This window comes from Lolium perenne, chromosome 3 (assembly GCF_019359855.2).
Source record: "Lolium perenne isolate Kyuss_39 chromosome 3, Kyuss_2.0, whole genome shotgun sequence".
NCBI classification, from domain to species: Eukaryota; Viridiplantae; Streptophyta; class Magnoliopsida; order Poales; family Poaceae; genus Lolium; species Lolium perenne.
The window spans coordinates 220,787,676-220,812,779 of record NC_067246.2 but is presented as its reverse complement, the minus strand read 5'-3'; the positions used below and the strand labels follow the sequence as shown (position 1 = coordinate 220,812,779).

General features: G+C 45.4%; 2 protein-coding genes across 3 annotated transcripts; one reads left to right on the top strand and one right to left on the bottom strand.

The window, feature by feature from the left end:
• Positions 1–12,854: 12,854 nt before the first annotated feature.
• LOC127343438 (uncharacterized) lies at positions 12,855–16,644 on the top strand. The gene is made up of 5 exons (XM_051369573.2): positions 12,855–13,527; positions 14,073–14,258; positions 15,795–15,890; positions 15,978–16,130; positions 16,221–16,644. Exons 1-5 carry the CDS (start codon positions 13,045–13,047, stop codon positions 16,350–16,352), a joined length of 1,050 nt encoding a protein of 349 aa, XP_051225533.1. The 5' UTR covers positions 12,855–13,044; the 3' UTR covers positions 16,353–16,644.
• Positions 16,645–17,375: 731 nt separating this feature from the next.
• Positions 17,376–23,789, bottom strand: LOC127343436 (uncharacterized). 2 transcript variants are annotated; one of them, XM_051369572.2, is made up of 10 exons: positions 23,387–23,788; positions 23,210–23,287; positions 22,040–22,172; positions 21,501–21,787; positions 21,303–21,405; positions 19,835–19,935; positions 19,330–19,504; positions 18,568–18,738; positions 17,768–17,868; positions 17,376–17,692 (listed from the first exon to the last, which is right to left on the bottom strand). In XM_051369572.2, the coding sequence occupies exons 1-10, from the start codon at positions 23,720–23,722 to the stop codon at positions 17,627–17,629; spliced, it is 1,551 nt and encodes a 516-aa protein (XP_051225532.1). In that variant the 5' UTR covers positions 23,723–23,788; the 3' UTR covers positions 17,376–17,626. The 2 variants fall into 2 exon arrangements, with proteins under 2 accessions (XP_051225532.1, XP_051225531.1); XM_051369571.2 differs by having other exon boundaries at positions 21,501–22,172; positions 23,387–23,789.
• Between the last annotated feature and the right edge of the window lie 1,315 nt (positions 23,790–25,104).

Genomic DNA, 25,104 nt, shown 5'->3' with positions numbered 1-25,104 from the left:
CCACTAAGGTCCACCTCTGCCGTGTTGTCTTGTACGAGTACGTATAGCGTACTAATATGGTCCCACGATATCACCGGCGATGGTGGAGACAACCGACGCGCCCTTAATTAGCAGGATACCTGTCGGTGTAGCGATACCGTCATCCAACAGTATCGTCGTCGGATCCCATCGGATGCGTACGCAGCCAGCAGGTTTCGAAACCGCATACACGACGTGGGTCGGTAGATGGTTACCTGGTCACATAATTTCTTTTTTTCCAACACGGCATATATATAGATATCGTATGTATACATGCGGGTATACATGGGATAGATATGAGTTTCGACGGGCCTAAAGTAAGGAAAACAAACTCAGATATAAACCCTTAACTTCTGTTAGGGGAGCACCGGAGCAGGACTCCACGATCGAATCATCACACGCTACTAACGTTACACCTGACCAAGCGAGAATCTTGAAATATAGCTGCACAGGATCGTGACACCGTCATTGATCTCAGCAGTAGTAGGGCCAGAATGCCAGATTAGAGCTGAACGACGTTGCTTTCTCCCCGGGTCACTTGCATCAGGAAGAGATTCCCGTAAGAAAGAGAGATAGATAGATGACCCGGACGTTCGGAACCTGGCAACGCGCGAGGTCAAAATCGCCGTCGTCTATGCATGCTGCGAGATTAGGATGTAATATAGGGTCTAATCAATACGTGATTTACTTCCATTTCCGTCTGCCGCATACTCAGCTCTATACACGGGCATGCATGTACGCTACTGGACGAGCAGTTAATGACATTTATTCGCATGTGCAGGATAGTTAGGCGTACCATGCCACTTAATTGCGCGCTCCGGTGTACACCCATTAACAGACTAATTATGATTCTGACTGGTCAAACTAAGACTAATTAGTGCTATAAAAAATGCAGCAACAGGAAATTAAGCGTTCACTACGTAACAATTAGCATGACATGAAGTTGATTTTCGAGTTCCTCCGTAGGGAAATACCAAAGACTCCGATTTGTCCATTGAAATTAGAACCCTCTATTTACAAATTATATTTGTGCGTTTTTCACATTGTTGCAAAAACTCATTAGCAATTTAACCATCAAGATAAAATGTTGAATGTTATAAGATGCCATTTTGTACTAATCTAAAATGGACATTTTGTACTAATGGTTTTCTGTTATAATAGTATTTTGAAACTTTTTTTTAAAATATGGAAATATCCATTAGCAGTTCTTCCAATTAATCAATGATGGAAAACATGAAATTTGTTAACGCAAGATCATTTGGATCGGAAGAAAAGATACACATTCTTTTGTTACCGCATGACCATTTGGATCAGAAGAAAAAAAAAATACTAAATTGGAATGAGATCAAAGGAAATCAGTATCATTTGGATCGGAAGAATAGATACCGCATGACCATTTGGATCAGAAGAAAAAATTTAAAAGAAATTACTAAATTGGAATGAGATCAAAGGAAATCTGTACAAATCCAACCCAGCGGAGAGAACACCAAAAGAAACACGATCGCTGGAGAGAAACGAGAGACAGACGACTCCGCGTACAGATTGATTGGTGGCTTCTTCGGCACGGACCGGCACCGCCGCCGTGGTGGGTCTTGCTGGCTGGGCCTCTCGGCTGATGAAGACGAAGCCAGCGCCGTCTCGACTCCGCGACTGCGCCCCGCCGGAGCCCTCCACAAGATCGGCCAGGAAATCCTCCTCTGCCCGAGCTAGCCCGCAGCGCGGAACTGCCGCCGTGGTGGGCATCACCGTCGGCCAGGAGGCGCGCGTGCCGGCGAGTATCTGGACGCGGGCCAAGCTCCGCATCGACTCACCATTGACGACCGATGCGTTCCCGTGGCCACGCAGCGCCGTTCCCGCAGGTAAAGAAGATATGCTGCTGCTCCACAAAACAGCAAGAACTAAAAATTAATTCAGCAAGAACGGAGGCGCTGCGTGGGCAGGGCCAGGCCGAGGCCGCCGCCGACACCTCCTGCATCTACGGAAGGAGCTCCCCGCGCAGGAGCTGGAGGCGAGAGGTCAATCTGTCCAGAATCTGCAAGAATCGACCTGGTCTGGCCGGCGATGGTCATTCCCACCGAAATCTGCCAGAATCGATGGATTCTGGGGCCGGCGGCGGTCAACCCGGGCTCGGGCGGCACGGGCGCAGCAAGGGCGCTGGAGGATCTCGCTGCCTTGGAGCTTGGGAGCATGAGCTCTGACGGCTAGAGGAGCTCACTACCTAGGAGCTCGGGTGAAGGAGTATGGTAGCCGGTGGAGCTTAGGCGAATGAGGTTGCTGCCGGCAGGAACCTAGCTAGGGAGCTGCGGCATGACTGAAATGGTGGGTGCTAGTTGGGGATTTGGGGGAGACGAAGGTGGATAAGGACAGGCTGCCATCGAAGTTAATGCGGTCACTGAATACACGTGAATACTTTCTAGACAATGTCAGATACATTGCAGATACATAACATATACAACCACGTGATGCTTTCTGATTGGCTGAGTTTTCATCCTCGCGCGTACCCGGGTTCCGTTCAACATTTCCGGATAGATAGAGATATACCGCTGTGCTGCCGCCGATGGAGCCCATTTAATCAGCGGATTCTGCCATCTCGCAACGTCCAGCTTCTCGTGCCTTTCGGTCGGTCACCGATCGAAAACCGAGGGATGCGAGACGGAAAGCTCAATCGCAGCTACCGGTCTTTGCTCTAACCATTCTCCTTATCCACGAGAAATTATAGCTTGGATGAGTCTGATGTTTCTGGTTATGTATGCCATAGGCGATTTCTCCTTGGTATGGTATCATTTCATTGAGACGGTGAGTAGCACGTATACTACATGGTATCGTCTATGGCTACGATGCATATATTAGCGTAGTGACCTCCCAACTACTGTTTTGGATTTTGGTTAACTGCACATTATTATCCCTGGCCTTCAAATTAGACATGCATGCCATCATCCTATCCCGATCCAATTAGCCAAGTTAAAGGTGGTCAGCCATCAGAGATGCAGCAGTATTAACTCCAGTTTTCCGTTAGGGCATCTCCAGCGACGCAAACGGACGCTGAGCGACCGTTTGTATCCGTTGGGCCGAAAAATACGTCTGGTACCACCTCTAGCGGGGCGACGCAAAGTGATGTAGCCCCGCCCATGGACGACACTACACCAAGGCTAACTAGTCCCCCAAGTGGACCGATGACACGAGCCCGAGTGAAAGCTATACATGACAAGGTGAACTCGCTCCTCGCTACCCTCGATCTCAGTATCCCCTTGGATGGAATGCTACCTCATGCCGACATGCTTTGTGTTATTAGGTACGAGCTTCGTCAAGGATCCGGAGAGGAAGAACTCACTTGGTGCAAGGAACTAGAAGAAATGAAGAAGGAAGAGGAAATGAGAAGAGAAGAAGAAGGAAGAAAGAAGAAAGAAGAAAAGGAGAAAGAGGACGTGGGGCCAGGAGGCGCCCACGCGGGAAGGGCTAGGCCCGGTACTACCGGCCGGCCATGGCGCGCCCAAACTTGGCCACGTCGGCCGTGCGGGGCAGGGGGCCTCCGGTACCCCGGCTGGAGCCTCTGGCCAGGCCTGGCCGGTACCACCGGCCGAGGTACCGCCCGAGGTACCGCCAGGGGTACCAAGTACCCTGGACACTTGCTGCCCCAAATTCGCCACTTTCCGGTACCTCGACCGGTACCTCTGCCCGTGGTACCGCCCGCGCGTGAATGAACTCCGATCTGAACCGTCCATTCGCCATCTAGCCGATGTAACTTAATTAGCCATTGTTCCAAACTACCCTTGACTCAAATCTGAGCTATTTGTATCCCCGTACTCCTCCTTTGCTAGGGTTAGACATAGAATTTGATAATCTTAGAGCTATGCTCATGAACCGCTGGGATTGCCTCCAATGTTTCATCAAGGCCACCTCTTGTTGAAGATTGGATATTTGTGTGTGAGATTCTAGTGTGCTCCACTCTCTCTCTCTCTCTCTCACAAGAGTTCATCTCCACCACCGATCTCTCACATCGGGATTCAACCTCGTGGTCTCTCCTAGTGTGATTCTACCGGCGTGGTTTATCGAGCCATGGGAGTGAAATTCGATTGTATCGGGTTGGTGTGGGTGTGTGTTCTTCGTGTTCATCTTGTTCTTCGTTTTTCCCCTCTTTTCCCCTCTTTGATTTCGGGTCAATTCGCGAGATCGGGCCACATCCTAGGTCCTAGACCTCATCATATGGTATCAGCAGCTCAAGGTTACCGCGAATTTGACCCCCCACCCACCCAATTTCATCTCTGAAAAATTTCCCAAAAAATTCCCCAAAAAATAGCCTTAATTTGCCTTTTGACGGATCTGCGATTTTGTTGCGTTTTGAGTGGTTTTGGTCCATTGATTCGGTGTCTCTAGTGTTGATCTACTACTTCCCCACTTTCTATCCACAAATTCCGTCGTTTTCCTTCGATTTGGTTGGTTTTTGCTCAAAAACAGGAGAGAGAAAGGGAAGAACAGGCAGCTCGCGTGGAGAAGAACTCCTGGCCGGTACCTCCAGCCACCCCTGGCCGGTACCTCCGGCCAAGCCACCAGCGGTACTACCGGAGCCCCTCCAAGCCGGCCTCCACAGCCCCACCATCGGAGCCTGCACCCCAACCTCCACCCGGCCACCACCGGTACCTCCGGCCATCGCTGGAGGTACCGGCCAGGACCTCTGGAGGTACCCGACGCTGTCTCCACTAAAAAAATGCGTCAGCACCGCTGGAGGTACCCGGCGCAAACGGTCGCCCTGGACCGCATGACGTCCGCGTGTCGACGCAAACAAACACAATTGAACATTTCGAACGTCCGAAATACGTCGACCCGTTGGAGATGCCCTTAAAGAAGCTAGCGTGCTGCCTTGTTCCTCTTTGTGAGCATAGATAGACGTGTCCTCTTCGATGTCATGGAGAAACACTTGTGTCTTCTCGGTTCCTCTTTGTGAGCATAAATAGACACGTCGTGCTCATGCGTGCGCCTAGAGGAAAATTCAAATTGTGCCGATCTTCACCGGGAAGCTAGCAAAAAAGGATAACCAAGATGAGAAGAAGAACATCGGTGTCAGCAAGGAAGGTAGAAAGCTGGGATGTGTCCATTTTTAGAGCACTTGTTAGCGACATGTGGTCGTGCTTTTGGGTTAGTATCTTGCTGGTCACAACTCGCCATCCATCCACCCATTAGGCAGTCTTGCCTTTTGACGGTCACTCTAATGGCCGGCTTTATTTACGGTAAAGCACACTTGACAACAAAACAGATGAGTAGCAGGTTTTGTACGCATTTGGAAACCAAGGAATAAAAGAAAACCGAGACGATGCTTTACCTCCGTTCCTTCCTCCGTCGCTACTAGCAGGCCAGGCCCCGCCGCTCCGTCGGCCCGTCCGTCAACTGAAACAAAAGCAAAGAATATTTTTTCTCCTCCTGGAGACGAGCGCCGGCTTGGACTCGAGTGGACTTTCTCATGCAGCCAGCCAGCGACGCCTAGGGGTGGATTAACGAGCTGCTCGGATCGTTTAGGCTCGGCTCGTTAAGCTCGTGATCGTTAAGGCTCGAATCGTTAAGCTCGTTAAGAATAACGAGCTAAAATCATTGTTCGGCTCGACTCGTTATGTTCTTTCGAGCGCTCGCGAGCAGCTCGTTAAGGATCGTTAAGGAGGCAATGCAAAGCAAACATGTGTGCATTGCCTGGTGAGGAAGAGCGGAAGCGTAGGTTTTTAGATCCTACTGTAGGAGTTTCAAGCATGCTTAAAGAGCACTATTTTTCTTGGCCCCTTCGTGCCAAATATTTGAGATAACTAAGTGACTCATTGTCAAAACTGGTGAAGCTCAGCTTGTTACCGATCTTAACGAGTAGCTCACGAACATAGTCGGCTCGATTGTTTAGCTCGTTAACCTTAACGAGCAAAAATTGCTGCTCAGCTCGGCTCGTTAACAAAACGAGCCGAGCTCAAACGAGTCGAGCAAACGAGCACTCATTTAACTCGTCGAGCTTCGAGCTTTTTATCCAGCCCTAGCGACGCCGGTGATTCCTTCCAGAGTATAGTTTTGAGGTGACGCCTCTGCCAGTCTGCTTCACGACTTTTTCTGCTTGAACGGACAAGGGCAAAGCAACAAAATTTGAACTGGAACGGACGGTCTGACGGATTACTAGTGTTGTTTAACAGAGTGCTTTGGGAAGATGGAGCAACTCGAGCGTGAAGACCATTGACTCCGCAGTTTACTATACTCTGGACTGCAGAGTTCCCTCGGCACTTGGCAGGATCCAACGGGATCGACAAGACAACACCCTGCGGCCTGTTGTGGGATGCCCATGCGTCGTCGCATCCTGCGACTGCGAAGCATTGCTGCAGCTCCTGCTGCCGCCGCTGCACGACCCTTGCACCTTGCTTGGACCGTCGTCTCCGTATGGTATGCGAATGACATCTCTTGAAATGATTTTATTTTCTGAACCAGCATGGGAAAGGAGTTCTGCCTGTGAGTTAATTTCTCGTACTCGCGTGTAGTGCGATACCGCAATCAGCGCTACGGCCTATCAACAATCTCAGATGCCAAGAGCGGAGATTCTTTGGCTCATGCGATCCAGTTAACTCGCTCTTTTAAAAAATTGAAAATCATATTCCTATGTTTAAGAAATATATGAAAACAATCCGAATGTGGCCAATGTTGTATCACACAAACATGCGAAATATTACTTCCTCAGTTTCAATGAACAAGGCTTATGATTTCTCTTTTTGAAAAGCTAAGCTAAGTAAAGTTTGACCAACCTTTTTTAAAAAACTATCAGCAAATATGATATTTAACAGATATCATGCAAAAATATATTTTATATTCTATCCTACGATATTGATTTTGTATTTTGCATGTTAATGTTTTGTTATCAAAACTTGATCAAACACTACATGGTTAGATTTTTTTAATAATATAAGCTTTATTCATTAAAATGGAGGTAGTAATTTAAAAATTGTATTTTGAGTGCCATAAAAAATAACGAAAATTTGGTTCTGAACTATACATATTTTTTTAGAAAATCTCTAAATTTTATTAGATTTTGTTATTTTTGTGTACCCTACGATATCAAGTATTTCGTATTGCGGTTTTGCATGCTTGTAGATTACAACATTGACTATATCTAGACTTTTATCTATAATTGTTTGGGACTAATAAATATTATTTTTGATTTATTTTTTGAAATAAAGGGAGCACTAGTATTCAGGAGCCAAATACACTTTCCGAGAGGTCATGGCTCTATTCACTTTTCACCCTTCTTTTAGGCTAATATGTCGTTTCAAGAAAATATAGTTTGACTATAAATCTAGTCAATAAAATATTAATTATATACCACACAACTTATATCAATTTATTCATATTCAAAAGATGTTTTAAGTGATATATTTTTATGTCATATAATTTATATTTTATTGATCAAATTTGTAATTAATTTTTCTAGACTGCATATTAGCCGATGGAGTGCGAGCAGATGTGGTAGCATTTACCTGGCTCTGGTTCACATGGCAACAAATCCACTTATTAATCCTTCCGTTTTGTATGCCCATAAATTCATATGTGAAAAATACTTATGTGTTGAATTTTTTCAATTGTACCATTACTTGTAATTGTACCATTACTTATGTGAAAAATACTCTCGTGTTTTAAGCTAATTAAACGTTTCTCATGTGTTGAATTTTTCAATAATTGCACGGTACATTTGCATTAATGAGCACCATTCTAGAGGTAAAATTCTACGCTCTCCGCTCCAATGAATAAGTGAAAGGATCGTATGGGCACTTAGAGGGGACCTAAATATGTGCTAATCAAATTTTAATTTTTTAACAAACAATATTTGACAAAAATATAGATTGTCTAGATATGCAACTAGGTGGACAATGATATATGGCAAAATACACACAAGCAAGTAACTTTCACATATCCCAAGTTGTTTAGGGAAAAAGCTTTGATGTTGTTGTTGTTAATTTTTATATATAAATTTTGTCAAATTTTACATGGTTTGACTTTTCAAAGATAATATAAACCTCTTCTTTGGAATAAAGGTAGATTTATATATAACCAGTTACTGTGAGCGGCCTAATATATAGATGCAAAATATATTTTGAAATGGTAGAACTTCATTGTCTTCTGAGTGGTGTTAAACCACTTTTCATCTAAATGGATTATGTTGCACATATCCTTGAATGTGGGCCTATCTTTCAAACTTTGCGGGTCAAACATAGAGGTGCAAAATTGAAGCCTACCCTTCTTGTTTGCTGCCCTCAAATATGGCTTGAGTGAGCTTGAATGCCTATCTAGCATGCCCTCTGTGAAAACCTTGTGTAATGTTGATTTCTTAACACCCAATGATCTTGCAAGACTGCGTATAGTTCTCCTTTGACTCCGAGGAATGTCAGGAACCGTACTTAGGTCAACTTCAATCCTTTTGCGCCCACAGTTTTGTGGTTTCCTTGATCTTACATCAACAGGTATGCCTAGTCGACGACACTCCTTCACTCTTCTCCAAACACGTCTGACCTTGTAAAGTGAACATGGAACATGTTTGCAACTTCTCTAGTTGCGTTCTTTGGTAATGTTAATTGCCTCTGTCTGTTCATGACACTTGTTGCAAGTAATTCCGTACAAATACCAGATCTTTGTGCTTTTGTTAAATTCTTGTATTTGTTTCGTTGCGCTTGATCATTGTTTCCTTGCTCTTACTCATTGTCCCCATGAAATTGCTCATTATTTCCTTGCTCTTGCTCATTGTCCCTACGAAACTGCTCATTACTTGCTTGCTCTTGCTCATTATCCCCATGAAAATGCTCATTATTTCCTTGCTCTTGCTCATTGTCCCCATGAAATTGCTCATTACTTGCTTGCTCTTGCTCATTATCCTCATGAAAATGCTCATTATTTGCTTGCTCCGGTTCTAAATCATACATATCTTCATCTAGTTCTGAATCATCTAGCTCGTCTTCATCAACATGAACCTCTATATCGCCTCCATACACACCGAAGTCATCCGGGTGAACATATAGGTCTTCTAGAGCATTTCTGCTTACTTGCAATTCATCTTCCATGCTCTTAAAAACACCACCTTGGTCTTCAAGCTCATCATCTACAAGGTGAAGTCAAGTTAACTAAATTATGAGGCAAAATAACTTTTATGAGGCAACATCAACTTGAGCTTCTACTTACCGGATTCATCTGATTCATGCAGGTCCTCTACATCCATGGCAGCCTCATGGTGATGGGCGATCTGGAGCTCTTCATCCATGGCAGCCTCATGTTGCACGTCATCTACATCAGCCATGAAGAGAGATTGAGTACTAGTGCGTGTCTATGGTTAGCTGGATGCAAGTGCTAGTTCTATTTTATAGCAGTGCCCAGTCGGTTGGGCTGCCAAAATTGAGTACTGGCGCCCAGTCTTTTCTCTGTCAAAACTCAAATATTTGTAAGCTTATATCATGAGAGGTTGTGCTACTGTAGCTGGCAGGAAATGTAACCAAAAATGGCGCCACTTAGAGCTGGCGGGCTTGTTGGTGGGAAGTGTTTTTAGTTGTTTTAAACTTGTTCTAAGAGCAAGTACAATAAGTCCTAGTCAGCTGGCTATAAGGATTAAAATAGTATATTATTGCTTAGTTGGAGGAGAGAGAGGAGGAGAGAGAGGGAGAATGGGCTCTTATGCAAGAGCCAGCTCTAGCACGTGCTCCTAGGTACTTTGTGAGAGTGAAAGGTGGGCTACATATTGATTAAGTACTACATTTTTATAGCTCACTATTGTATATGTTGGCTCTAAGTTGGCTATAGATGATATGACACTTGGCTTATAGCCAGCAGCTGCCTATACTATTGGAATTGCTCTAATAGTATCACTGCCATGCACATTAACTATTGTTGAGTAAATCGAAGCACCAGCAAGGCTGGTTCAGCTGCTTAAGAGCAAGTACAATAAGAGCAAGTATAATAAGTCATAGTCGGCTGGCTATAAGAGTTAAAATAATATATTCATGCTTAGTTGGAGGTGAGAGACGAGGAGAGAGAAGAGGAGTGGGCTCTCATGCAAAAGCTAGCTCTAGCACGTGCTCCTAGGCATTTTGTGAGAGTGAAATGTGGGTCATTCATTAATAAAGTAGTACATGATTATAGCTCACTATTATACATGTTGGCTCTATATTAGCTACAAATGATATGGCACATGGCTTATAGCCATGGGCGGGCCTATGTGTATTCATGGGTATGCAGGTGAATACCCAAAATATTTGTCAAAAATTTCAAATCATATGATACAGCTATCAATTATCATTACATTGTATATAGCCCAGTCCACTTATTGATAGAAATAGTATGTTGTTCTGCTGGCTAGTGGTAGTTGGCTTGTATGTGCACGTCTTGTGCTCGAATCCTGGTGTCCTCACCATTTTTTCCAATTTTCTTTGTATTATTTATTTATTTTGAATACCCATTTACAAAGTTCTGGGCCCACCCATGCTTATAGCCAGCAGCTAGCTATACTATTAAACTTGCTCTAAGGTCTAGTCAGCTGGATACCAGGATTAAAATAATATATTTGTGCCTAGTTAGAAGAGAGAGAAGATGAGAGAGAATGTAAGTGGGCTCTTTGCAAGAGCTAGCTCTAGCACATGCTCCTAGGCAAGGTGTGTGGATGAAAGATGGACCATCCATTGAAAAATTAGTACATTCTTATAGCTAACTATTGTACTTGTTGACTACATGTTAACCATAGATGATATGACATCTTGATTATAGCCAACAATCGGCTATACTATTAAAATTACTCTAATTAAAAGCTGGTGGGGTGTTTTTGCAAATTGTTTAAGTTGTCTTGGGTCTCCTGCACGTCCACTCTTTTGTTTTGTGGATGGAGAGAGTAAATGTGACCATACGTGTGGAATAAAACGCACTGCACGTCGTGCACGGACGTAATAAAAACTTGTACGGACACACTTCTACACCAAGAATTAAGAAGTTTTATTAATATAAGTAATCACCCTGTTGGCAGACGGCACCGCGTTTTTTTTTCTCCATCGTCCTATATCTGCATGTGGGACTTTATATGACACTTTGTTCCAGTGAGACGTTTCGCGCGATTTTTTTTTAATAATACGAATTATTTATTTAATTCCAGGAATAGCACGCGCTTTCAGTTATTTTTAAAAGTGTGACCCGGTCGGTCAGTAGCTGACCGATCGGTATTTAGAAATCCGACTACGCGTTGATTGCTGCTCCATGTCAGGTGGGAAAAGTAGTTGGTCGATAGCTGACCAATTGGTCAGCTACCGACCGACCGGCTGTCTGCTGTCCGACCGGCCATATAACAGCCGATGATTTGCATAGATTTAGTTTAGGGTTAGTACGAATGATATCTCCCGACACGTATCCCCCATTCTTTTCCCGCCACCGCTTTCCCGCCATATTTTCCCCCTCTCCCGCCACCGATCTCCCGCCACCGCCGTCCCGCCATATTTTCCCGCCACGCTCTCGGAGTTTTGCCTATAAAAAGCAGGGATCGACACATTTCGCTGCACAGGTGCTTCTACCCCTCTTTTTCCTGCCGTCCCATACTTAGCTACCATGAGCGTGCCGTGCTCTGACCAGGAGTCTAGGCCGACGAAGGCTAAGGCTGCAAGTTTGCCCTCGGGTGTGAGAGCGGAGGGTGTTGGTGCGGCCGTCTTGCGAAGGTTAAGCAGGTGGAGGATTTCTGTGATCAGTTTGGCATGAAATTTTTCATGTGTGCGAACTATGAGCATGATCCACCCCGAAGTTCAGCTTCGTCGTCCACCAGGCTGTCGGTATGTTTTGACCTAAGGGTGGCGACGGCGGGAAAAGATGCCTGGTGGACGACGAAGCTGAACTTAGGGGTGGATTATGATCATAGTTCGCACACATGAAAATTTTCATGCCGAACCAATCAGAGAAATCCTCCACCTGCTTAACCTTAGCAAGACGGCCGCACCAACATCGCTCCGCAGTCACATCCGGGGGCAAACTTGCAGCCTTCGCCTTCACCGGCCTAAACTCCTAGTCAGAGCACGACACACTCGTGATAGCTAAGGGTGAGCCAACAGAAAATAGAGAGAGATAGAAGGACTTGTGCAGCGAAGAGTGTCGATCCCTGCTTTTATAGAAAAAAAATCCGAGAACGAGGCGAGAACATATGGTGGGAGAAAAGTGACGGAAAAAATATGGCGGGAGAGCGGTGGCGGGAGATAGTGGCGGGAAAAATATGGCGGGAGATAGTGGCGGGAGATACGGCCAGGAATTTTTTTACCGAGTGTGTCGTACGCCGGAGATATATGCGGGAAAATATTTACCGACGAGGTGGGAGGAGCCCTAAACTAACCTAAACGTAACCATGTAAATAATCGGCCATATTAGCAGCTCGGTCGGTCGATAGCTGACCGATCGGTCGGCTACTGACCAGTTGGTCGATAGCTGACCAGTTGGTCGGTAGCTGACCAACCAGTCTGCTATCTGACGGGCCAGAGGCAGCCGACACCCTATCGGTATACTACGAGCCGATCGGCCCACGGTAGACCGACAGAGTCACAAAATTGAAATAGATCCGAAACGCGTAATATTCCTGGAAAATAATAATAAAATCGTATTATTTAAAAAAAATCGCCGACGTTTCGCACCATCCACACTCCCACAGCATTTCGTGGCAAGGAAACATGCTTGATGCTACATTTGTTTAAGCACCCCTACACCCATGTGTATGCGTTTTTATTTGACCGTGGTGTTTGGTGCTCGGAACTCACCAAACGAGAGAGCGAGGGTAGTCAAGAACATCCGTCCCCTTAAATCCAGGGCCGCACCGAATCCAGGACAAAAGAATTTACCACCGCTCCTCGCCACCCTCCACTTCTCCAGTACTACTCTTCCACACACTACACAACAAACAATCACGAAACCGCAAGCACACACGCAGGCAGACGCATCCTCCTGCAGTCCTGCTCTGCCCGTCGCTCACAGGCGCTGCTGCCCCGTGCCATTGCTGCCCCCACCTGTCTCTCTCCAGGCATGGCCGGTGACCGCCGCGGCGGCTCGCCCACGGCGGAGCGCCGGCGGGGGATCCGGCGCCTGCTGCTGCCCCGCGGGGACGCCTCGCCCTCCCCGCCGCTGCTGCCTCCGCCACCCGCGCCGGAGCACGGGCTGCTGCGCCGGAAGGGGTTCGCGTCCGCGGCGCTGCTGCGCGGGCTGGGCTGCGCGTCCGCCGCCGCCTCGCAGGCGTACGCGCCGGGCCCAGGCTCCGCGGCCGCGGCCGCCGTGCGGTCCTCCGCCGACTGGCACGGCCGGCGGCGGAAAGGGAAGGACAAGAGAAAGGAGAGGGGCGGCGGCGGAGGAGGAGGGGGGCTCGTGGCCGGAGGGATCGGCGCCGACGTGTGGTGCGCCCCCGGGATACCGTTCGCCGCCGAGGCCTCCTCCGTGGACTGCGTGGTCGCGCGGCACCAGATGCTCGGCAGGGCCCGCGGCGGCGAGGCCGAGCGGCCGCCGCACAGAGAGGTGCGTCGCTCGCTTGCTTCTTTTCTGGCTTGCTTGGATCTGTTTCGTGTTGGCCGCTTGTCCATTTCGATGGGTTGCTTGTTCATAGTGGGTGGTTAATTTCAGTTTCTGTTCATATGTTTTTTTTTAGTTTTTTTTTTACTTATGCGCGGGCCGTATTTGCGCTTTTTGAACTCTTTTTGTCTCTTGTTGGAAAGAAACCGTGTTATTTTTATCAGTTTTCAGATTTTCTGCTACCTGTTTTCCTCTGAAATTCCCCCATTTTCACATTTGCGCTCTTTACAAATTGTTCTATGCCATTACATAGTCCTGACAACCACCAATTAGGAGCGTTCTTCAATGCAATGTTCGCACACTCATAATTACATCTTGCTATTTAAGCATCTGAAACAGTGCTCCACTATACACGTTCGATGCTATCTCTTCGGGCAATACTGAATGCTCCTTGCCCCCGTATGCGGCTGGAATCTTTCTGCCACCAAACTGGCAGACGACGAGCTTTGAGCTGATGACGCTACGTTTCTCACATCCATCGTTGATTGCAGAGGCCGTGCCTGTCTCGGCGGGCGAGCATGCAGGAGCAGATATCCTCGTCGTTCATGGAGTCGCCGCCGCCGCCGTTGCCGCTGCCGCACCTCGACGGGCCCTTCTTCGGCGCCGACCTGCTCCCCTCCGCCCGCCTCCGCCGGATGCGCGGGTACCGCCCTGCTCCCGGGGGCCTCGAAGAAGAGGTACGGTACACTACTCCAGTACTACAGTTAGCAGTAAACAGTAAACACACTGCATTAGTTTATCGCATCGCGTTAGCTTCACTTCACCCCGCATCATATGCCTTCCCTCCATCTGCGTGCGTCCAATGCCGAATCCGGTTGGTGCGCGATTACGTCGCCATGAGATTCCCGTGCGTATGACACTAGTTTAATCCATGGCGTGATCTGACAACGTTTGTGCTCTTCCTGGGCGGGCGTGGCCGCTGGAAGTGGTTGACTCGCTTCTTTCGTGCACCATACGTGACGTGAGGTCCGGGCCTTCCCGGAGGTTAACTAACCGATAGTTAAGTGGCTCCTCCGGATGATCCAGGAGAGGAAGGAATGGAATGGGGCCAATGGATTGGAAAGAGACCTTTCAACAACATCTTCCATGCACTTTGCCCTGCGATAATTCCAAAGTGGATCAATCGGTCCTGAACCCGAGCGGCCATGCCCATGATGAGATGCGGGGTCAAACGGTGTTCAAACCAATGCCATTTCGGAGCGGGGGGGAGAGGTGTGGTGGAATGGAGCACCTGAGCATGACAAGCAATAATGTGACTATTCGTTCTCCTTTTTGGCATGCTGTTCTAGCGGATCGTACAGTAGGTAGGGATGGGCATTCTGGTGCGTGAATGATGGCTTTCAGCGCCCGGTCGCCCATGGTGCGCAGCTCTTCTGCCTGATTGACTCAACTGGGCCCTTGGTGCTTAGCGGGGGCCCTTTATGATATCCCTGTTGCTTCAGTCATAATCAGATCTGGTGCTGTGCTCATTCCCTGTTCACCTAGCTGATGGTCCTAGTTTCATAATTTGGTGACATGAAGAACAACGACCAATTTCCTTTTTTTCCTCCCTATGATCAGCTATTCCTTTTAGACAAAAAGGTACTCCCTCCAATCCATGATAAGTGTTGGGGTTTTAAATTAGAACTAAAACCCTGATACTTACTATGAGTCGGAGGGAGTATATTTCATTACCGGCTTGAGCCTATGGGCATCTATCAGAGAGATACATAGGAGGTGCGGTAACGTAACATCCTCAGGTGACATTTTCTGGCTGAAGCTATTCTGCCCAAAGAGATAAGAATTAAAGTTTACTCCTGTTTCTTCGCATCCTATCACTTCCTTTTCCCACCTTGTTTACTCCTGTTTTCTCAAGTATGGTTATCTATTTAACGCTCAAGCTACCGAACTGAAAATTGGATTCACACATGCTCCTAGCAATTATAAAGGACGATATCTGCTTGTTCAGAATCATAGAAAATTATATGGTCTTTATTACCAATAAACATATGAAATAATATACGTGTCAATTGCGGGGCTGAAAGTGCCAACTTGTGCAGACCATATCATTTTTGCAAATGATGCTTCATCCTTTCATACTTGGTACTTTAGGTGGACATTGTAATCGAAAACAATCTAGCATAATGCATGGAGGCGTAATGATTCCTATGTAATGACATTACAAACAGGGAGTGCAAGTTTCAGAACTTGATTCAACTTTTTTTTTATCGCAGATCATGATGTTTCAAACAAGAGTGTTGTTGGGGGGAATGAGTATGTATGATCGGTACCAGGATTGGCGCCTCGATGTTGATAACATGAGTTATGAGGTCTGTTTATCCTCCCTCCCGTGCAGTCCTGCTCCCGTGTATCAGCGCTTGGCATCTCCATCACCATTAACCGATTTTGTTCAACAGGAGTTGCTTGAGCTTGGAGAAAGAATCGGTCACGTCAACACAGGGCTACGTGAGGACGAGATAATTCGCAACCTTAGGAAGGTCAAGCACCCAGCCTTTGATTCCTCATTCCGGTTTCCAACGGAAGTAGAAAAGAAGTGCAGTATTTGTCAAGTATGCTCTTAACCTCTTCCCTCTGTAGTTCCCAGCATTCATATCCTGCGTCTGGTGTTTAAACCATTTCTGTTCTGGTGTGCGTTTCAGGAGGAGTTTGAAGCAAATGACGAGATGGGGAGGCTGCATTGTGGCCACAGCTACCATGTCTACTGCATCAAGCAATGGCTTTCTCAGAAGAACGTTTGCCCGGTTTGCAAGACTGCTGTCAGCAAGACTTGAACAACTCCAGGATACGCCTATTGTGTACCTGGTTGGAAGCTGAGAAGTATGCTTGTTGTGTCTTGTACAGTCCGTCACATGCATTATTGTATAAACACAACATCCATTCTTTTGCATTTCCAGAGAAATGCTATATCGAGGGCCAGCTCTTATCAAATATGTGGTTTCACTCCTTTGACATGGGTGATGCAAAAAGGTTTTGCAGGAGTAAATCAGTTGTTTTTTGTTCAGTCGATACACCTTCCTGTCTGGGGTTTGACTGGAAATGAAGTTGGTTTAAGCTTTTGGGCTATCTACAAGTATTTTTTTTTAAAGATCCATATTGCATGAATTGTGACTACCAACGAGCTAGGTGAGTGTGAATTCGAACTTACGACAAGACAATATTATACAATGCTAATATATTGACAATATATTGCTTAGAGGAAAAAAGGATAAGCGTCTTGTGCAAATTAAATTATACCACTAAAGTGGAAAACTAAATAATACCACTAAAGTGGAAGCCCTGGAAAGATTTGCCACTCGATCCCAGCCATACTCAGGCTCCTTGGCTCCTTCGATTCATAGGAATTGTATAGGATGTGAATTTAAATTATATGAGATTTTTTCCTACACTAGTTGTTTGATTTATAGGAACATACCCTATAGAAATCTTATAGGAAAAAACATGAGATCGACACAACCAAAGAACTCACATTCCTACAGAATTCAACTAAGCATGACACTAATCCTATGTTTTTTTTTATTTCTACAATTTTCCTATCCTATGAATTAAAGGAGCACTCAATCATATCGAGGGGTAGCATTAAGCGCAAAGAAGACTGTGTTGTTCTTTTGATCAAAGACCCCACAAACATAAGTTGAAGGAGCAATCCATCAATCCTACTAGTACCGTCTACCCGGCAAGACAGACACCCACTGCGCAGCCACGGTTCGTCTTGTAAGTGCTCTCACCGGTACAAAGATGATCATCGGCAGCATACTTTGCAATTATCGGTACCAGGGTAGACACGAAGAGCAAAATTAGTGAATTCTCTTCAATTCCTCCATTTGGTAATGTACAGAGCATTTACAGGTGACAGTGTGACACACTACACTGATGATCAACTGTTGTGAGGAACTAAACTAGAAGCTTGGCCTGTGGAAATGAGACAGAAAAATACACGTCTGTTACCATTGCCATTTTGTGATAAAACAGTATCATCCGATTCCAATATAGGACGATCATCCTGCAACGGTGTGGTACAGTTCTGATGTATATGGATAGTAAGAGTTTAAGAAGACACTTCGTCGTGTTGAGAGAGGAACTCTATTATACAAGGGTACACTTCATGGAGGGCCTGCACGATAGCAGAGAGCACTGTAAGAATCAGAGACTGAGCTCCATCCCTTAAATACCAGTTATACGCACGTACCTTCCGTCCTCCAACCAGGTCATAATGAGCATAGTGAGGTCCTTCAGGTTTGCCAAAAACTTTATAGGTGACCAAATGCTGAGGAATTAGCTTCACGGTTTCTGCAAATATGACGAAACGTCACTTAATACTACAAGTAGTAGATTCCCAAACGAAATTCAGAAGTAACTCACAATCAAACAATGATAGTGTCATAGGCATTAGGTAAGGCCCAGATGCACATGACCAAAGCTAGGATTCGTTCCCAGGAATCACTATTCAGGAGACTAGTTTTTTTTTACAATATGAGAATGGTATGGTGATTTATTTAGTTAGTAAGCTTAAATAGGAAGATAGGATAGGGGAAACTTCAAACGGAGGCCGAGCTACATGTAGCCCTTTGTTTACAAACACTCGGAATTCATGAATGAGAATAAGCTAAGCAAAGATCTAATCCCCATCCCCATCCTTCTCTCACTCTGATCCCTGGCGCCACGGCCAGGGCCAGCCAACCCTCTCTCCTAAAGCAGTGCCCCAACCTTGTAAATTCACCTGTCTTAGGACTGGTACCAATCTTAGGACATGGCAGATAGAGTCCACGTCCATTGTGACCACCACCCACTTGCTGGGATAACCCAGATAGCAAAAATGTGAAGTGGTGCCAAGTAGTACGTTCTGAGCACATCATGGAGCCTTGGTGACCCTAGGCATCCTAGCTTGAGCTCAGCCCCAGTTAAACAATAAGATGCAATGACTACGATATTGACATTCTGGGTTCTTGAACGTTGCAAAGCGACACATTAAAAAAGACATTGCCATACCGTAAACAGCTTCTGGGGGGCAAATCAAATCCTCGTCTCCAGCAAGGGCAAGCACAGGAACTTTGATTTTCCGCAAATGCTCTTTGAAGAAAAAGGTACCAGCCCTGTTTCGCAGCCCACCATCACGGAAAGCAGTCGTCAGCTGTAATAACACTTTTGCTGGTACAGTGCCTGAACATTGCATCATCAAGTTGTCACAAGAAATGTTGATAGCTTTCACAGTAAAACGCATTATACAAAGACGAACTATCATGGTCAATATTCCTGTGGAGTTTGTCAGTTTGGTAAACCTTGCTTAAAGTCTGCAGATGAACTTATCTTTACGAAATTGATCTTAGAATAAGTCACATCTTACTAGTTTAGTGCACAACTGCATAATCCTACAAAGAGTAATAATCAAATTGACCTCTCTCAATGAAAATATATGCAAAGGGTTTGCATGTTCTCTAAGAAAATAGATTTCATACACCTGCAAATGGTAACATGAACTTTAAATTGAAGAATAGCACCATACACACAAAACATTGTATGGATAACATCTAACACGTTAAATCTATCACCTTCCACTAGATGAAACTTTTTAAGAGATAACAGACCGGCTTCATGCAGGCATTGCTAGATACCAATCCTGAGTTCATGCGTATAAATTATGTGACTTCTTGTCTTATCTGACCATATCACAGGTTCATATTATACTTGTACCTACTGTAAGTCGACGCCTTCTATAGAGAAGAGTAGAAGACAATATAGGTCTTGACTTACAGAAGTTATTCAAGATGAGCTTCGAAAGTAGTTCAGGGTCCATCATGTCCTTGGCTGAAATTTGAGACCGCAGCAGTGACAAAATGTATGGTGCCCGAGACGATATAGGATAAGTGCTTGATAGTAACGTTCCCAGTGGGATAGCAGGAACACGCAACATCTCTGCTGGATCTGCCTAATAAACAATGACAAAGATTAGGTTCTTGTCTACTACCTCCGATCCAATGAATAAGGCTTATAAATTTAGTCAAAGGTCAATTCTTACAAAGTTTGACCAAATAAAAAGAAAATATAAACATCTACAACATGAAACAAACATATTATGAAAATGTACTTTACAGTGAATCTACTAATATTGATTTGGTATCCTAAGTGTTAATGCTTTTGTCTATAACATTGGTCAAACTTAGAGGATGTTGACTTTTGACTAAATCTATAAGCCTTTACTTATTGGAATGGAGGGAGTATGTATTAAATATGTCAACCTGCTTGATGGTCAACTTACAAGAGGCACTAGCAACTTGAGCGAGGAGTTGGATGTTGTGTAGTCAACTGATGAGGCCAGTGTGACAATTGCTGCCAGCTCTGGATCAGCCCCTTCGAATGCTTGTGAAGCAGGAAAAGGAGTTAGTAAAGCATGTCTTGGTAATAATATCCAATCATCTGATACAAAAGCAAACTTTGCAGAACAAATTACAAGAACACAATGCTACAAATCACACGGGTGTCTGTAATGGAAGATATATACTACTCCCTCCGTCCAATGAAGGATATCTTAGACTTGTCTAACTTTGGATGTATCTAGACACTATCCAAAACTTGAGAAGGAATCAATGTTACAGAGTAGCAATAGAGAAGAAACTAAAACATATAACTGAAAGTGATAGAGATTAGCTTTCAAGGAGACGAGGTGTGAAAACTGCTACAACAGACCTTTTCAAATCTGACAGTTGGAAGGTGCTCAAGTTTTAGAAAATCCTGGAACTTTGTGCATTCCAAATCTAATATGAGCTAAGTAAGAGGGCAATTCAAAGGTTGTCATGGGCTTTGTTTGGTACTGCCGATGGTGTGCCGCCATGGACTCAGCGACCCTACATGCGGTCCACAAGTTTGGTTGCACATATCTCAAATCTAGCCAGGATTTGAGCAATGCTCAGATGCACAATGAGTACCTGGAATGCAATAAGAGATATCTTGATGTAGTGATGTTCCGGTCACCCATCACAAAGAGAGAAGATGCTTATTCATAGACTACGACATGACTACTTCACTAACAAGAAGTATGGTGCATTTGATGACACAAAGAGAGCAGAAGGAAACAAATTCCACAGATAGGAAGGAGAATCCGTTCCAATGCTTGACGGATATAACTGACAGTGATAGGCATTTGATGATACACAGAGAGCAGAAGGAAACAAATTCCACAGATAGGGAAGGAGAATCCGTTCCAACGTTTGCTTGATGGATAACAACAAACAAACTGTGTTCTGGAGCTAAACTTATACATGATCAGACAGACAAGCTTAATACCAATGCCCGATGGCAGTCTATTCAATTTCACCAAATATCCAGCAAGCTCTACTTAAAGGAAACACTAGCAGGAACAAGACGCCTGGATACAGCAGACAAGACAAGGTGCCGTAGTTTCTTAATATCGTGGTGGAGTGTATTGCCTGACTTAGTACTTTGTCTCTGCTTTACTACTTAATGGCCTGATACAAAGAATAATAACTAAGAGGCTACAGAGACCCATGTCAAACAATCAAATAAAATTTAAAAGCCACCATTGATGCCTGTGCAAATAATTCCAGTTACCAATGGTAGTGAGATGTTGGTATGTTATACTTCAGCTTTCCTAGCCTCACTTCTAGTTGAAGATGTGAAATATTCCATTGCTAAATGAAAATATTGTTTGCCAAGCACTAGGAAAGATTAACGGAAAACACAAACAAAGACAGGTTGATGAAACATACCACACTTTGAAATCATCGCATACAGCAAGATTCCACCCATAGAATGACCAATAGCAAGTAATTTTCCATCCTTGGTTACACTCTGCTGTTTTATATAATCTATCTGCACAAACAAAAAATCATCATACTTCTTAGTTCTTACAAAGGCATCCAATGCACCTTCAATATCTATTAACAGTAAAGGGTATGTCTACACACCGCTGCAGGTACATCTTCCTCCAGGTAATGGTCAAAGTCCCAATCATAGCTAATAATCAGCTCCAACTGCTTCTGGAGATCTTCTATGGTTGCAGAGAGGCGTTCTTGCCAGCCAAATAACCGAGGGGAAACATTTTGTTGACCTTCCCCAAGAATCTTCACTAGGCGCTGGCTTAATTGGCTAATTTGATCATATATAGCTGACGTCTGTGGAAATTCCATCAACCCTAGTATTTTATCCGCAACCTCCTCGATACTAGTAGTTAATGAGTCATCAGGGTGAAGTTCTGTCACTCGATCAAAAAAACTGTCAGCGATATTTCTCAGACGGCTATCGTTTACATAACCAGAAAATGTTGCACTCAATCGTGCCAAAGCATTTGTTAACTTGGTCACCAGCTGTGGTTCTTCCGATGTGTTTGTTTCTACCATATTCTTGTCTGTTAGTACTGGCACTTGAACACTTTGAGGTTCATTAGTTGACATGTCCTTAGCAGGACGAACAACATTTACTTTCTTTGTCGAAATTTCATCCACACCTGAATTAGGGGACAAGTCAGACTTGGTGCTAGCCGCAGCTAATTCTGATCCACGTGTGCTGAGGCCTGCACCACGCACCTCAACAATCCATGTATCAAACCCTTGCATAGACATATGACGGGCAAAGGAAGCCTGACATCAATTGATACGTATCAATGGAAATCTATGGTAAACATGAACAACAGTAACAAGGAAGACAGTGGGTCGATGTATAACTCTTTCTTTATTGAGTGTAACACATATTAACATAGAATACAAAACAAGACAGGGAACAATCCATGAACTAAGCTTTCCAAAGGAATACAACAAAAAAAAAAGGGCAGGAATAATTTTTTAAAATAGTTTGATTCAAGTGATACAAGCCCAGCGGCAACTACATCTTCCATTTGACCCTACAAGAGCGGAAATTATTATTTTAACTGCAAACTTCACAAGTTTTACACATTCTCCTTTTTAAATCTTGTACAAGAAGTCAACAACATCGGTAAATAATCGCTGGAACACTTAGGAGAAAATTGAAAGTATGAAGATATTTTGCAAGAAAACGCACTTCATTACTGTCTAGTATGAAGATATTTTGCAAGATAACGCACTTCATTACTGTCTAGCTGCCCTAACTCCAGTTCCATTAGTTATGCAAGTTGACAGATGCTGCTGTGCTAACAAAATTCATATTGGCAACTATGAAGTCATAACCATCAGCAATGCAATTAGACACTATTTTTTGTTCGCACCAAATTTCTTTACAACATGTGAACATTCTGAAATTTCGACAGTGTAAGGTCTGCTGATTGCTATATCCCACCAGATATTTTACTGAAGTAGCAATACGAGTAAAACAATAAATATGCCAATAGATATGATACAGACTTCTTTAGAAGAATAAATTTTGTGTTTACTGCATGATACGGTCTTAAATTTTCCTTTCTGGAATTTTGACAGGGAGCTGTTACATTTTAATTCCACTCTAACCTAAGCTACTCCCCGGGGATATGTGTCAATTTGCATTTGCAACAAACATTATAAATTTTTCTTCTAACCGAAATGCACTTATTACTTTCCAGTTTCCATTATAAAAGCCCCAAACCATGCCAAAAGCAATTTACAGAAATGAATCAAACATCATATGAATTTCTTCAGCAACTGAAGCGTCATATAGATGAACTCACCCCAGGCGACAGGTCGAATCCCACGGCATTGGTAGCCACTCCCGAGAGCAGCATCAGTGGGTGGTTCCTCTTGGGCGCCTGCACAAGCCAAATGAACACGAAGCATGAAACGACACAAAAGCAACCCTAACGAAGCCGCGTCCACCACTCTACCCGCACGAGCAAGCACGCACGCACCTCAGGCGGCGGGCGGTACCTCCAGAGCGCGATCCGCCAGTCCGAGCCGGGCACGGGCGCGTAGTGCAGCTCGTCAGCGGTGCAGATCGCGGGCTTCGCCCCCGGCTCGCAGTCGCATGCGGCACCGGCAGAGGCGAGGACCCGCGAGGGCGAGGATGGGGGCGGCGGCGGAGGCGGAGGCGGAGGCTCCGAGGCGCTGTAGGAGGCGAAGGCGCGGAGCCGCAGCGGCGCGGGGGGCGCGCACGGGGAGGCGCGCGCGACGGGGGAGGACGAGAGGTGCGCGACGGCGGCGCCGGCGAGGAGGATGCGGAGGCTGGCGCCGTGGAGCGGCGGCATGGCGTTCGGCGGTTGGAGTCCTCGCTTCTGGGGTGTTCGTCTGTTCTGCTTCGTCTCCGATTTGGTTTTTACCACCCCCGTCCGGGTCCGACCGACCGGTTTGTGTGGGCAGCGGTGGTTCCATGTTGCGCTGGTTAACCCCGGCGGCCACGTTTGTGTCGGTCTTAGTAATGTTGCTGCTAACGAAAACTGACTGATTGTTTCCTTTAGGCCTTGTTTATTTCTCTCGTATTTTTCTTCCTAATAGGTATGGGGATGGGAGGGGATTTAGTGTTCATCCAATCCCCTCAAATACCCTTCCCAAAAATACACTAGTATGATGGAGAATTTTTAATTTAGGCAAAAAATGTGGGGATAGGAGGGGATGGGAGGGGATATCTCGGGATTTTTTCGTTCAAAACCGGAGAAGTAAACGGACCACTGGGGATTTTCCGGGATACGAAATAATCCCCTCCCATCCCCATAAATACACTAGAAGTAAACAAGGCATTAAGGCGCGTTTTGGTAGCTTGGACGGCCCTTGGTTTGGAATAATTTTTGGTCCGTGTGGTTACCTGTGGCAGCCACGTTCTTGCATGAACCGATTCTCAAAACATCCCTCGGACAAGCTCTGGAGGAACGTCTGGAATGACAGTTTCTCTGAAGTCAGACCCGTTGTGGCGAGAAGGTTGCACGCGTGGAGAAGGGAGACGGAAACACCGTGTCCCTTCAGGAACACCGTCATAATTAGCATCACCGCTCCTCTCTCCTTCCTCTCACTCGCGATCTCACTCTCACCACCCCAAAACTGTCACATCACCAGGTGGTTCCCCTCCCGCCGACCAATCCACCGCACCGCCGTAAGGAGGAGCACCAGTACCGGAGGAGGAGACGTCGGTGAGAAGCACCGCGACATCGGCCGCAACCTGATCCGTAGTCTTCATCGGCATATTGAGTTCGGCCGCGAACTCGACCTCGTCCTCGGCCGGAACAATGGCGGTAACGACCTCTGCTTCTCATCTTCTTACTCGGTGTGCCAGAACAGGCTATGCTCGAGCATTTGCGACGAAATGCACATTAGATCTGTTAGGGTTTTCATTAGGATAGGGTTGGGATAGATGTTGGCAAGGTGTCCGTCGCCATTGCTTGCTGTTCTTGTCCAGTTCTTGTTGTTCAAGGCCTCGATTAGTTTAGATTTGTTACTCTAATCTCCAATCGTGGTAGATCCTTTATAGATCAGACTGTCGATTGGTGAAACTATCAGATTTTACGGTGCATGCTAATAGGGGAAAAGTTTTTTATGCTGGGGTTTAGCCTGTTGTGATTGATATGCGAAAGATTAAGCTGAGTCACGCAAGTTTATTTAGACGCAAGAGAACTGGGAGGATTTGAAGAACGAAGTT

Excerpts from the sequence above, each read along its gene's own strand:
- LOC127343436 (XM_051369571.2), bottom strand. The coding sequence starts at position 23,722 with ATGCCGCCGCTCCACGGCGCCAGCCTCCGCATCCTCCTCGCCGGCGCC. Across the intron at positions 19,936-21,302 it reads TGCGATGATTTCAAAGTGTG|CATTCGAAGGGGCTGATCCA; the intron begins GTATGTTTCATC and ends CTGCTTCACAAG. Across the intron at positions 18,739-19,329 it reads GCTCATCTTGAATAACTTCT|GCACTGTACCAGCAAAAGTG; the intron begins GTAAGTCAAGAC and ends TGCAATGTTCAG.
- LOC127343438 (XM_051369573.2), top strand. The coding sequence starts at position 13,045 with ATGGCCGGTGACCGCCGCGGCGGCTCGCCCACGGCGGAGCGCCGGCGG. Across the intron at positions 14,259-15,794 it reads CCGGGGGCCTCGAAGAAGAG|ATCATGATGTTTCAAACAAG; the intron begins GTACGGTACACT and ends TTTTTATCGCAG. Across the intron at positions 16,131-16,220 it reads AGAAGTGCAGTATTTGTCAA|GAGGAGTTTGAAGCAAATGA; the intron begins GTATGCTCTTAA and ends TGTGCGTTTCAG.